Source organism: Pleurodeles waltl, chromosome 4_2 (genome assembly GCF_031143425.1).
Source record: "Pleurodeles waltl isolate 20211129_DDA chromosome 4_2, aPleWal1.hap1.20221129, whole genome shotgun sequence".
NCBI lineage: Eukaryota > Metazoa > Chordata > Amphibia > Caudata > Salamandridae > Pleurodeles > Pleurodeles waltl.
In genome coordinates, this window is record NC_090443.1 from 566,417,200 (window position 1) to 566,431,206 (window position 14,007).

General features: G+C 41.7%; 1 protein-coding gene across 2 annotated transcripts in view; it reads left to right on the forward strand.

Annotated features, from left to right (window-relative positions):
* The window catches only part of DENND1B (DENN domain containing 1B), a 1,047,500-nt gene that overhangs the window by 440,252 nt on the left and 593,241 nt on the right, over positions 1 to 14,007 (forward strand). For both annotated transcript variants that reach the window (XM_069232125.1, XM_069232124.1), the window contains exon 5: positions 5,650 to 5,769. In XM_069232125.1, coding sequence (XP_069088226.1) covers positions 5,650 to 5,769 — 120 coding nt within the window. The remainder of the gene's footprint in view (positions 1 to 5,649; positions 5,770 to 14,007) is intronic.

A 14,007-nucleotide genomic window follows, 5' to 3' on the forward strand; every position in this document is an offset into this window, starting at 1 on the left:
CAGGCCCTTGGAGGTGAGTTTGGTGCTGCAACACAAGATCTGGCGCAACAACACCAGCGTGTCACTTGGAACCAACGCATACCGCTAAAGAACTGCCACTTTGCCACTGCCTGAACTGAAGCCGCAGATACCCCTGGCTGACTGCGCAATGCAATGACTTACAGCACAGCCCAGCTTGGCCGGCGCAGCACTGATGCATCGGAACCAGTACTCATCACTTCTGGATAATGATGCATCACCGACGTTGCCAATCAGAATACAACGCATTGTCTCAAAGCGTGAAGCATCCCCTCATCTGGATCAATGCATCATCACCGAGCATCAACGCAACAAAGGTACTGTCAAGCAGGTCTCCGTGACTCCTGTACCCGGCCTGCGCTCCATCGAAGTCGGACTGCACTTTTGAATTTGCCCTGGTCCCGAGAGACAAAGATAGCCCTGATTGGATCTGTCGTCTTCTAAGCCCTGCATTTTGAACTCGCCTTTGAAAATTCATAACTTGACTTGTGTACGTTGGCTTTTTGTTGTTTTTTTATTTTATTTTATTTTTTTACTCAATATTGGCTAGTTTTCAAAAGTGGTGTGGAGTCCTTTTGTTTTTTCTCACTGTGTTACTGTGTGTGTGTTTGTACAAATACTTTACACATTGCCTTTTTAGTTTAGCCCAACTGCTCTGTGGCAAGCTACCAGAGGGTGAGCACAAGTCAACTTTTAGTGTGTATCTTACTTGCCCTGACTGGGAATGTGGTCCCTACTTGGACAGAGCGCAAAACTCTGCTAACTAGAGACCCAATCTCTAACATAAAAGAAGACATGAAATCTTTTGTTTGAATTTCTAGCATCCGTTTGTGGTCAAATTTAGATTTGTGTTGATGAAGTAGAAACAATTCTGTTTTTCCAGGGTTAAGGAAGGTGCTTGACATCCATTAACGAAAGCTGAGCAGCCAGATTTTTAGTAGGTGAACTTTAGTGATAGAGTAGATTTGGGTGTCTACAGCATATTGATGGATTGCAATACCAGAATTCTTCATAATGTCTTTAAAAGGTTGCATGTATAAATTAAAAGAAATTGGAGCGTGGATTGATCCTTGCACAATGCCACAGGTAATTATATCTGAACTTGAAGAGAGGTTTCCATGGTCTATGATTTGTTTTTGATGTGACAAGAATTATTTGAACCAAGGAAGATCTGTTTCTTTAAAGCACTTTCAGGTCTCCAGATGTGGAAAAGACTCTGGTGATCACTGGAATCAAATGTTGCTGAATGATAGTGCAAGGCCAGAAGACAGGCCTCACCTTTGTCAAGAATAGAATAAATGTTGTAAAGAATTTTTAGTATGCCAGTTTCAGCACTACAGCCTTTCATAAATCCCCGATTTGTAGAATGATTAGTAAGCAATTTTGATAATCACTGAGTTCAGTTGGTCTGATACATGTTTCTCAATTATCTCACCAGTTCAAGGGAGGTTCGTGGTCAGCCTATAGTTCTTTTTATTATTAGATCACGGATCTACCTTTTCAATAAAGGAGAAATGATGCCCGTTTTTAGTGAATTTGGAAAGCTATCTTCTTGTAAAGAGGACTTAAAATAATTGACACTATAAAGGATAGTGTAATAAAGTCCTAATATGAAAGGCATGTTACATAATTGTGATGATTTTGCTTAGCTGCCACTCAGATATTAACGGAGATTTAGACTGCGGATTATGAACAAAGGGAAGAGATGAGACTGTTTTGTAGGTACTGTAGTTGACTTGGGTATAGTGAATTTGAGTTGTTTTACTTTGTTGAGGAGCAAGTGGCAAAACATAGTTCTGGAAAAGCCAGTATGGAAGCTGCCATGGGCTTGATATTGAATTTAAAAGTTTGAGATAACTCTTTGGGTCGATTAAGAGAGTTCTGGATCTCACTTTGAAGACAGCAAACTGAGGCTTTGAGAATATCCCTTGTGTGTTTTTCATGGTAAAGCTGTGGTGTGATGATAATCACTATTAAGGCTCTAATTGCATTCCTATATATTGTGAAACAATGGAATTCAACAGGCTTATCTAATTTAGGCACTTGAATGCAGAAGCAAGCAATCGTTATCTGCTATTTTTTTGTTTTTGTTAGTGTTATATTGTAGAAGGGAATTTTGAGTTGATAATTTCCAGATGAAATGATGACCATGCAAAAACTTATGAAAGAAACAGGATGAAGAGAAAGTTGGAGGGAAAAGCAATTGAATAAAAACTTGTTATCTCACATCAACAGTGGAACGATACAACTCACCCAATCAAAACACTGTGATGGCTGAAATGCTTCCGGGTGGGGCAAACATAGGAATTGGGAAGAAAGTCATCAAATCGACAGCAGAGACCTGAGATTGAGGACACTGCCATTAAATCATTGAACTCAGACAAAACTGTTGGAAACATTGGGTCTGCAACAGACACCTAGAGATGCCTGTGTTGCAAGCCTTAAACAAGCATTGGCAAAGCCAATAGGTCTCCTCTATGCAAGAGCTATTGACTTTGCCACTGTGTTTTAGCCACGTTGTACACCGGCTTGGCTGCTGTTCAGCATGGCTAAACGTTAGTGGCAGAGTGGAGTGCTGCATGGAGTGTCGAAGAGTGGAATGGCAAAGAGTGGAGTAGAGTGTTGTGTATTAGAGTGGCATAGTTGAAGTGGTGTAGAGTGCAGTGGTGTAGAGTGAAGTGGTGTGGAGTGCAGTGGCGTAGAATTCAGTAGCATACAATTCAGTGTTGTAGAAAGCAGTAGCACAGATTAGAGTAGTGAATAGTAGAGTGGAGTTGCACATAGTTGATTGATGCAGAGGTCAGTGGTGCTCTTGAGTGACTGAGTGCAGTGGCATAGCATGCAGCATACAGTTGAGTGGCTTAGAGTGCAGTAGCATAGAGTGGTGCAGAGTAGAGTAGCATAGAGTGGTGCAGAGTAGACTGCAGTGGCATACGGCGTAGTAGTGCAGAGTAGAGTGGCGCAGAGTTCAGTGGCAGAGAGTGCAGTGTTGTAGTGTATCAGTGCAGTGAAGTAGAGGGTCATAGAGAGCAATTGCATAAAGTGGCATAGTGCAGAGTAGAGTGGCACAGAGTTCAGTGGCGGAGAGTGCGGTCTTGAAGAGTAGTGTGTCAGGGCAGTGGAGTAAAGTGGCATAGAGAGCAGTGGCATGGAGTACAGTGATACACAGTAGAGTGCAGTGACACTACAGTGATGCAGAGTAGAGTGCAGTTGTGTAGAGTGAATTAGTATAGAGTGCAGCAGCTAAGAGTAGAGTGCAGTGGCATAGTGTAGTGGTGTAGAGTAGATTATTTCAGAGTAGGGTTAAGTGGCGTGGAGTGGTGCAGGGTAGAGTGCAGTTGCATAGAGTAGCATAGAGAAAAGTGGTATAGAGTGCTGTGGTGCAAAGTAGGTTAGAATGGCAGACAGTGGTTTGGCGTGGAGTACAGGGGCATAGAGTTGAGTGTTACAGAGTGAATTGCATTGGCCTAGAGGGTATTGGCATAGTAAAGTGGCATCAAGTGCAGTTTTGTAGAGTGGAGTTGTGCAGAGTAGATTGGTGTAGCCTAAATTGGAGTCGTGTGGAGTGCAGTGGCAAAGAGTGCAATGGTGTAGAGTGGTACAGGGTAGAATAGAGCGGCATAGCGTGAAGTGGCATAGAGTGCAGTGGCATGGAGTGGTGTAGTATGCAGTGGTGTAAAGTGGAGAGGTGCTGAGTACAGTGGTGATGAGAAGTGCAGAGTGGAGTGGCGGAGAATAGAGTATGCATGGTATGGTAGAGCACTGCCATTACAGACAACACATTTTCAGTTGAAATGACCATTACATTTGCAAAGACAATACAGTTTTACTAATAAAACGATACTGTGCACAAACGCAAATGTGTAACATTTCCATCACCAGGTGTAACGATTTGTTTTGATCATATTAAAGTATTTTTTTCCAACACACTTCAGAAATAACAAAACTTGTGCTTCATTTGTGTTCCGAATTCTGATCTATTCTGAAATACTCACACTGTTCATTTAAATGTTGTGTGCTAGAAAAAATATCTTCCCTATCCCCAGTATCCAGCAAGATTATCGCATAAATCCTCTCACTTTGAAGTCAGAGAAAAAAAGTAAACAAGCTCCCTCTGAAGACAGCACCAACATTTGACCTCAGTCTTTGAATGCACTGCAAATGTAGCCAGAAAAGAACAAGGTTTAAAGGCCTGTTTATAGAAAGTGAGTTTGTGGAAGAATACAGCAAACACTGTTTATGCAGGGACGAACTGAACCTGGATAGCCTAAAGCAAATAAAGCCAGCAAATAGAAAGCCAGATAATGTGTTACAAACCACAAAGCCAGTGGTAATCAATAGGTGCAACACATTCCAAGGTTAACTTTCTGAAATTCCTAATGATGTCTATAACAAACCAGACAGCTGTGCCATCTGACGGGCTGTGACCTAAAAATGAAATAGAGAGTTCTCATTTAGGCATTTCAGCCCTCTGAGAAAAATGGAAAATAGATCATCTTTACAATTAATAAGGATCAGGAAGAAATTCAAGTGAAAAAGACTAGATAGCCCTCCATCCAATTTAAGAGGCCTTTTACAACTCAAAATATGAAAGTTCTATTTTAAACATGCGATGCAGTCTATGGAATCTCTTGAATTCTAAGTTATATTTCCAGGCTTTGGAGGTTTTTTTTCTTAAAACATTCAGCCGGCCTCAACTGAAGTATTCTTACTAACTATCATATGTCCTACAACAGTGGTTTCCAACCTTTTGACTTCTGTGGACCCCCACTTTATCAATACTGAAACCCGGGACAACCCCCACTGAATCATTATTGAAATCCAAGGACCCAACTCTTCTACCCCCCCCCCCCAAACGAGTCATTAGTGAAAGTAGGGGACCTAATCTGTTAAAATTATTACATTTTCTGGGCAGTTGCGGACCCCCTGAGGAGGCTTATCGGAACCCCAGGGGTCCCCGGACCACAGGTTGGGAACCACTGTCCTACAACGTTCCTTTCTGACTGTGCTCTACTTTGAAAATGAAATATGGAGTACCTAGACCACTTATAATAGAAATGTTATTGAGCATATTTGTGGTCGAATTGATGATTTTCTTAATAAGGATTTAAGTGAGAAAAATTTGATTTCTGTATGTTTCGAGGAGGGATAGAATGGTAGTTGATAGCGTGGGAACTTATTTTTAAGGGGATTTCCTGGTTTGAACATCGTTATTGTGTGTTAAAATTCAGATACCTTCATTTGATGAAAATCCCAATTCATAGAAGCTCAATAATCTTACATTATCACAGAACATTTTAAATGGCGTACATTTTTGATAGCAGCTGCCTCCGTTTTCCCCGAGGAAGCAATTAGCTCCCAAAACATAAGCTAAATAACTCCCAAAACATATTGAGAGAGCAGGTTGAAGCTGGGGTGTGATTGCTTGCTTTCTGGTTGACTTCTCCTCTGTGCTCTTGTATTGTTCTTCCCGGTTCTCCTTTCTTGTTCAGCTCGTTGGCCTTTTTGTATTTGAAAATGCTGCCTTCCTGACTATTCCTGCTAATATTTCTGTACCTGTGCTGTTTTATATTAAATCACATTTCCTGGTGCTTAACTGTAGCATCACTTTTTTTTTTTCATTCTGTGCAGGTTGTCACAGAACCAAGTGGGCCAGCACTTTACCTTTGTTCTTACGGATATCGAGAGCAAACAGAGCTTTGGGTTCTGCCGCTTGACATCAGGAGGGAAGGTCTGCCTTTGCATATTAAGGTAGGTGAGAGCTGAACGTGACTGGATTCACACATATCAACTATTTGACTAAAACCAGTATTTAACTGTGGTTTTCCATGGTTGACCATCTATAATCCAAAGGCTATCGTAGTCTGTCAATGATCATTAAAACTGAATGTGTGGTTCAATGTGGAAGTGTTTCCAGAACGAGTGATAGCAGTCTGTCTTCCATTTTTCTGCTTCTTAGCAGTGCTATAAGCTCCTTGTTCTTTTTGGTCTTTCAAACATAGTTTATTGTTTAACCCATTTCCGGTATGCCTTTTCTCTGTACTTTGTACACTTAGTTATGATTACCTTACTTGTTTCAAGATGAATCGGGGTTTGGGCGGTGGTGATTTAATAATACTCTTTAATAACTGCATCCTACTCACGCCCCTAGATACTGCTCAGACCTATTTCTTTTGCCCGAAATCTGCATAACCTCTGCCCTGTTAAGGAAATAACCTGTGGCTGGGGAAGATGTGGCTTGCGAAATGAGATTTGGAAGTATTATGCGGGATTTCTTGGGTGTTGCGCTTCGGTTGATCTCTGGTTGCTTTTGCTTTCTTGCAGGAACAACTGGCGTATAATTAGGAACTGATACAGTTCAATGGTAGGGCTCTCCCGCTGCCAATTAACTCCCTGTGCCTGAGCCTTTCTCTTGCATTATACAGGAAGTGTGTCAGCCGCATGCATTCAGGTTGTGTGTACAGACATCGATATCTTTGCATATCCATATATGATCACATATAATCCATACGCATTTATAATCGCAGTAACCATGTGCACTCTTAACAAGGATGTTGACAGTTCTTTGGCACACAAAGAAAATGCATAATTCATTTAGACGGAGGGGTCTTAGAATTTAGCCCCTGTTTTATGGCAGTCATCGTGGTACCTTACTGCGTATATTTTTAGAATTTGTAGTCTTAATGAATGCATAATGTCATACACACAGTGTTACTGAAATATGTCTCTAATTGGCGGAGCAGGTATATGTATGCGTGTAGGTCTACTTTCAGTGTTTCGTGAGTGCGGTGGTAGGTAATAGTTTAAATATTTCCTCCTACAGTCACCCAAGCATTGGTAAACTAATGAATGTGGACAAAAAATATTTAGCTATAAATAGTAGGTAGACACCAAGGCTACGGTAAGCTTCATGGGCCGAGTAGGTTAGGATTCTTTACATCAAGTATTGTTTTATGGTTTGTTGTCTTTCTTAAGCAAACAGTCTGTGATTGGTGAAATTAATTGAAATACTTATTTGTTTTTGTTTATAAATAAACGTCCAGTCAAACAAAGAACCATTATATGTTACCTTACTCCCCTTTGTAGTTCCATAAAAATGGAAAGTTGAGTTTGCCCGATGCATATCGATAGATTTTCCCTGCACTTTTGTTCATTTATTTTGTGCTGCCAAAATAGCTTTCTGCTGCTTCAGTCAATTGATTGCACACTTTTTTTCCTGGTGTCAAATGGCTTCTCTTACTTTTTAGGTCGAGCATAGCAGCATGCAAGCGCTGCTTTTAGGACGTGTTGGTATGTGTCTGGGGTTTTAACCACGCCCACCGCATGCCCATCACTATCATTGGATCATGGGCTTGCCTTTCAAAAATCCTTTGTTATCATTGGTAAATGATTTACATTTGGCCCTCCATCCGGCGGTTTTGTTATCACATTGGCCATCGACCCTGTTACATGGATAATTGCACTTTTGCCGATAACTTTGACTGCAAATTAACTTTTTTCCTTTTGTCACTCTCTTCGCGCTCACGGCAGTGCTTTATATCGGCTCGCTTATGTCTACTGTTTTACTTTTATTTTCAGTTTGTATGGCAAGAAAAGGCCAGTAAGGAATTTACAACTAATAGCTAATAGCTCTACCTTTAGCAAACGCGAGACCCATTGCATTGCAAATGCATGTTCTTATTTGCAACAGCTTCTTTTGTGTTTGGCACTTTGCAACAGCATACTGTATAGGTGTGGACTGCCAATTTAATATTTCAGTTTTTGTCATATAGTTACACACTTTTGTGGAAAATCTTGGATGCTACTTTGGTTTGAAGGAACAGCAGTAAATGTACCACCTCCTGCGTCCATCAGTGCACCATTGCAGTCATTTTGTTTTAGGGATGGAATGCATTTTCCCCTCCCTGCATATTGCAGTTCCCCACTTCTGTTTTACTCGACACCTTTAGCTTTTTTCTCATTCCCAAAGTGAAACTTCACAGGCAATTCCTTACATGAAGATCATAGAGATGTGCAAAGACCAGACTCAGCTTTTCATTCAATTATGATTGGAGTGTTGCTAGTCGAATAGTGGCTTGGGTTCTGTCAGAACCCCTTCCAGAGGACCACAGGACAAGCAGGAATTATTGGGCTCAACCACAGGGATTGAGGCCTTTTACTCCTTATGTCCCAGTGCCCAACCTACTTTGCATCCTGAGCAGCTGGACCAAGTACCTAGTACCCCTTAATCACTTGACTCTCATATTTAATGCAGGTTGAGCAGTTTAATGGTTCTTGGGTTAGTTTGGAAGGATAGACACAGAGGAGTGAACACAGGCTCACAAATCAAATTACCGATGTAGTCTGCCCACACATCACTTAGAGGATCCACTCACCAGGATCCCTCAACTGGACCTCACTCATTCCAACACTCTCCTCTCCCTCACAGGGCACACTGGTCTTGGCAAGTAGGCAGGCACTGGTGCAAGGGCAGGTGGGCTTGGATTCCTTGGGTGATGTCCCCTTACCCACCTGGAAGACTATCAGGCCTTGGCCCTCAGTCCTGGTGACAGGCAGAAGTCTTGCAGAGGTTTTCCTCCTAGCACAGCCTATTGGCTACTTGACAGTTGACGATTTTTTGGGGTCTCCAGCTCCCCTTCTTATAGTCCGATTCCAGACACCAAATGTGATTTAGAGTCTGAGTGCGTGAAGTTCACGCTGAGGGTCTGCTTCTTTTGAAGTGCCCTCCCCTGTGTTCTCTGTTCCTCTAGAAAGCTGTCTGTCAGAGCAGGAGCAACTCTAAATCTGATAGGACCACAACACAGGGCATGAGAGTCACTAGAGGCTTACATCTGGATGTCAGCCAGTGTTAAGTGTATCAAACTACAACCCTAAGGCCTCAGCCCTTCTCTTTAAGAATCTCTTATTAGCCCCATCTCCTTCATGAGATATACCCAGTCCCCTTCCTAGTGACATCTCTCTGAATCAAATAGCACCCTTTTAAGTGTACAGAAGAACCTGGCTTTCCTTTCCTTCAGTGTGTCCCACCCAACTCACAGGAATGCAGTAATCCACAAATCTGTCTCGTCAGATTCCTCTACTACCTCATGTTCCACCAGTTAGCCCTGGGACTCCAAAAATGGAACTTAAACCTTTCAATGTCTTGTACCATTCATAGGCACACACGCAGCCACTGCACCATACGTTTTTCTGCCATTCACAGGCACCCATGCACCCAGCATGCGCTTAACACTCAAGCGCTGCACCGCACAGCACAGCAAACCAGTATAGGCAAGGGCGAGTTAAGCACACAGAGGCAGAACTTTAAATGAATGAGCCTGTAGGCCTCACTCCAGTCACACAGGTAAAAAGGATCTGTTCACTCCTAATGATCACTACATGATATGCTGCCACCAGTGCGCTTGTGTTGCTTAAATGCAGTAGGCCAGTGGTTCCCAACCTTTTGACTTCTGTGGACCCCCACTTTATCATTACTGGAGCCCGGGGACCCCCACTGAATCTTTATTGGAATCCAGGGACCCCCCTCTGCATTATTACTGTAAGCTGGGGACATCATTTGTTAATTTTATTTAATTTTCTAAGCAGTCACTGACCTTCCGAGGAGGCTTTGCAGACCCCCAAGGGTCCTCGGACCACAGGTTGGGAATCTACTGCAGTAGGCTTTCACTGCTATGAGGGTAGTGCTTTGTGCATCCCTTCTGGTCCAAAAAAGACAGAAGTGCCTGTGACAGGCTTATATCTCACATGCATGGTCTGTGTTAGCCCATGACAACAAAAGTCAGCATCAGAGATGCAGGTGTCATTACAGTTAGGGCAGTCAGGGATGGGCTCCACGTCTTTCACCATGTGAGTCATTTTTCTATTGCAGCTAGTAGGAAATTTGTTAAAATATATTCATGTACCCTATATTTTTTTGCTTCCCATTTTGAGTCCGTGGGCAAAAAAACACTTTCAATAAAATATTCTCAGCATTACCTCGCATTCTCTGTAATCCAGAATTAGAAGTGGTTTCAATGGGACCCTACCCCTAAACTTCGATTCTTGGGGACATTTCTAAAATGCTTAGCTTTTTCCACCACAAATGTGTATTTTTAATATTTCTTCTCTCCATGTGATGCATGGTCATCACACAGTGTAAAAACATTGTAAACCATAGGGCGGTTGTTGGTACTGGTATACTGTATTTCTCTGCAAACACTATTCTTGTCTATAATCACAAGAGTCTGACAGATGTAATGGCTCCTAGATGGGGCACAGAATTGTAAGTCTCTGACTCTCACAGGAGATAGATGATGCTTTTTGGCTTCTTCTACACTTAAAACATTATCAAACAGGGTCCTGCTCATTGCTGGAGCACCGTCCATAGTCGGCACACCAGCAAGGAGCCAGATGCTGTGTGGATATTTCTTTGCCTAAGGAAAGTTCTAGTCAGCAGTTGGTTTCTTGCTGGGTCACCAGCGTCCATGTCTAAGTGGTTTTCGTCACCTAGTTTTAGAAGTTCCTGAACTCTGAATATTTTTTTTATTTTGTTGTAAGTTTTTGATCTTGCAAGATCTTTGCACAAACATGCAAACTAATGCACGTTTCATTTTGTAATAAAAACATAACTTCATGTTAGTGTGGTAGGTGTCGCGTTCAGGAGAAACTCTTAAAAGCATTCCTGGTTAGGTGTTCAGTCCACATTTTTTTAAATCACAGCAAAGGTCGGTGGCTTTGGTGCTGAGCATTAAACAGAATGATAGTTCAGCAAAAAGTCAACCACATCTCTTCGAAATTCTGCAAGCATTCTTTCTGGGTGAAGAGACCTACCACCTCGATTAGTCATTAACTTCCTTCCTCATTGCTTATCTCACATTAAATAACATGAGTCTTCATTTTGCTATAGTGAGCTTCTTTATGCTTCAATCTGGTCTTCTTTCCAGTTGCTTTGATGTAAAAGAAGTCTTTAATTGCCGTTTATGACTGTCTAGTTCTGAACATGAATCCCCAACTTTGATCCTAATTTTAGGTGTTTTTTGCTGTGTGCCATCTCTGTCTACACTTCATCTAGTCTGAATGAGTCCAACATTATTTGTAAAGTATTCAAAGCAGATAACTAGGGAACGAGGGCAACGTTGCTGCTCCTTTTCTCAAGTTTTTAGTAATGGAAAAAAGGTGCCAACTTGGACCATTCTTTTGTACATGGTATTTAAAGGCAACTAATGAGCATATTATTTGGATGTCAATATTCAAATAAATGGTTAATATTGTCTAGCCCTATTTTACCGGCAGTAGGAATGATTATATGGTGGTAGAAGAAGGAATAAAGTAAAATGTATGGGAGGTGAGGGGTGATATTGAAAGTAGTCTGGGCATGATAGGGTTAGAAAACGTGTTCACCTTTTTGTGAGATAGCCAGAGCATGCAGAGAAATATTCTCAAGTGAGGAGACTGCTCGCTCCACCCTCTCTTCCCTCTCGACTCTTCCTTCTTCATGTAGTGTCTGATCTTAGACCTTTCATGCAGTTTCACCCTAGTCATTTAATTTACTTGTGTGCCCAGAACAGGGAAGCAAGATGGAGACAATGAGAATTGGGGTCAACCTGTCTCCCACGGATGACTGGTTTCATAGTTAATTGAAAAACTAACCACAGGCTGCTAAAAAGATTTGCTGTAGCAAATGCTTGGCTTGGGCTGAGCCACCGGTGCTCCAGTTCTTGCCCTTTGAAGTTTACCTGGCTCACATTTAGGATACACTCAGTTCATGGAGGGTGCAGACTGATGTGTGAATTAATGGAAAACAAAAACTGAGGATCGAAATTGGGGGGAACCATATCACGAAAAACCAATTTTAAGGAAAGACAATTTTAAGGAAATATAGATACATTGAAAATTATTTGAAAGGAAAGATAATTTTAAGGATAAATCCAAAATTACTTTTAACTGCTCAGAGCAGCGTCAAGTTTGGCTGGGAGTACCCATCCAGGGCACACCTAGAGAGACTGGGAGCCTATGCAGGATCTCTCCAGCCCAGAAACCGGGTTCTGGGCTGGAGAGGCACTTCTGCGCATGTGTGTTTGGCCGGCCCGAGACCAAAAACTATATTAAACATAGTTTATTGTAGTTTTTGGGGGAAAAGTTTTGCTGCTGCTGGCGGGCGGGTGGGCAACGCTCCTCCACCCTCAAGGAGGGGTCTCCCCTGTTGCCTTCCCAGGCTGTTTCCTTTGGCACACTCATTAGGTCGAGTGCTCAAGCGCTTTGACCTGTTGTAAGTATTGTAAGCTTTTAACCACTCACACCCATCACTTTCACTCGTTCCTAGGCTTGTCTTTTAAAAATCACTTGATATAACCCGTAATTGCTTTACGTTTGTCCCTCCTTGAGGCTGTTTTTGTGACGCCTTGCAGACTGCCTCTGTTACATGGATTATTGCGCGATTACCGATTTATTTCAGTGTGGGTGAACTATTTTTTTTTGTCTCTCTCCTTCGTGCTGCATGGCGGGCATGGTGCTGACAGCCGAACAGGCACCACAGTGTGAACTCCATCAGCGGTATTGAAGCGCTGGTCATATTGTTGACAGTTACCTAATCACAGACATTTCTTTTGGCTCTCACTTTAAAACACTTGAAATTGGTAAATGCTTTGCATAAAACAGAAATCCTCAAAGGGAAAGCGGCTCTCCCAGCACAGCTGGAGAGCTGATACTACAATATTCACTGCGTTCTGGAAAACTCGACCCATAATGCTTGCAAGCTTACTTTCTCAACATTTTTGCACATAACTCAGACATTGGTGGTCCTAGGACAATGGGGCCACCACCAAAATGTTCAGCATAATTTGCTTTTTCTGACTAGGTCATCTGTGGTCCCCACACTAGGTTACTGGGGATCCAAAAATAATAAACCCTCCCACTATTCAGTCTCTTTTTAATCATTCTCCTATCTGGAACTTTTGTTTTTTTAGCTGGAAATAGCTTGTGTTTTAAGGGCTATGTTTGTAATATCATTGCTATAGGCCTTTTGCACCTGAAAATACGTAATGCACTATGCCTTCTAGAGGCTATATATATGGTTAATCTGCATTATTTATTGCCATTTTTTTGTAATATTTATTGCCATTTTTTTCACATGGGTATGCCCTCTGAGGGCTAGAACTATGTAGTTACATGACCGTGTTTCTTACAAAAGCTATTTTCAGTGTGATGTCCTCTTGGGGCTGTTCTAAACATTGCAGACATACCAACATATTAAAATATTTGTGGCATGAAAACTTGCCCCATAATGCTTTGCAGAGCATTACTTTTACAAAACATTTTTATTCATAATTCAGCCTGTGGTGGTCCTAGGACAATGGGGCTGCTTTCAAAACATCGACCACAATGTGCTCTTGTTGTTAAAGGTTTATATGATAATTGTGTGTTTTAATAATCTCTCCTTATTACAATTATGACCATAATTCAGTCCATTTTAACAGCCTTTTTACAGTATGGCTGTTTGAACACCCTTGATATGTTTGGGTGACCCTTCTAGTTTATTTCTCCTCTGTGGCTGTCTTGTGTCTTTTTGGGGGGAATTGTGTTAGCCAGCCAGCAACTCTGATGGTGGGGTGGTGAAAGTGGTATTCTATTGGAATTAGCATGGCAGATTTAAATTAGGATGCTAACTGGCAAGATTTTCATTTCTTGATGCAAATAGAGGAAGAAGGTAAATGAAAGTGCTTTAGTTATATGCAGAGCCACTGGAATTACATGGCAGGAAAAGACAAAATTATGAGGCAGGTTTGACCAATGTAAGTGGCAGGAAAAGTCCAGTTATGATTTACAACGCCAATAGCTCTAACTTAAGCAAATGTGAGACCTTATTGCATTGCAAATTTTTGTTTTCCAAAGCGACATGTCTCTTTTGGTTAATGTGACTCAAACATCATTGTCCTTTTCACACTGTTTTATAGATTAACAAGCGGGGAAATCCTCCTTATGGAAGAGTTGGTCTCACATATTTGATTGTGT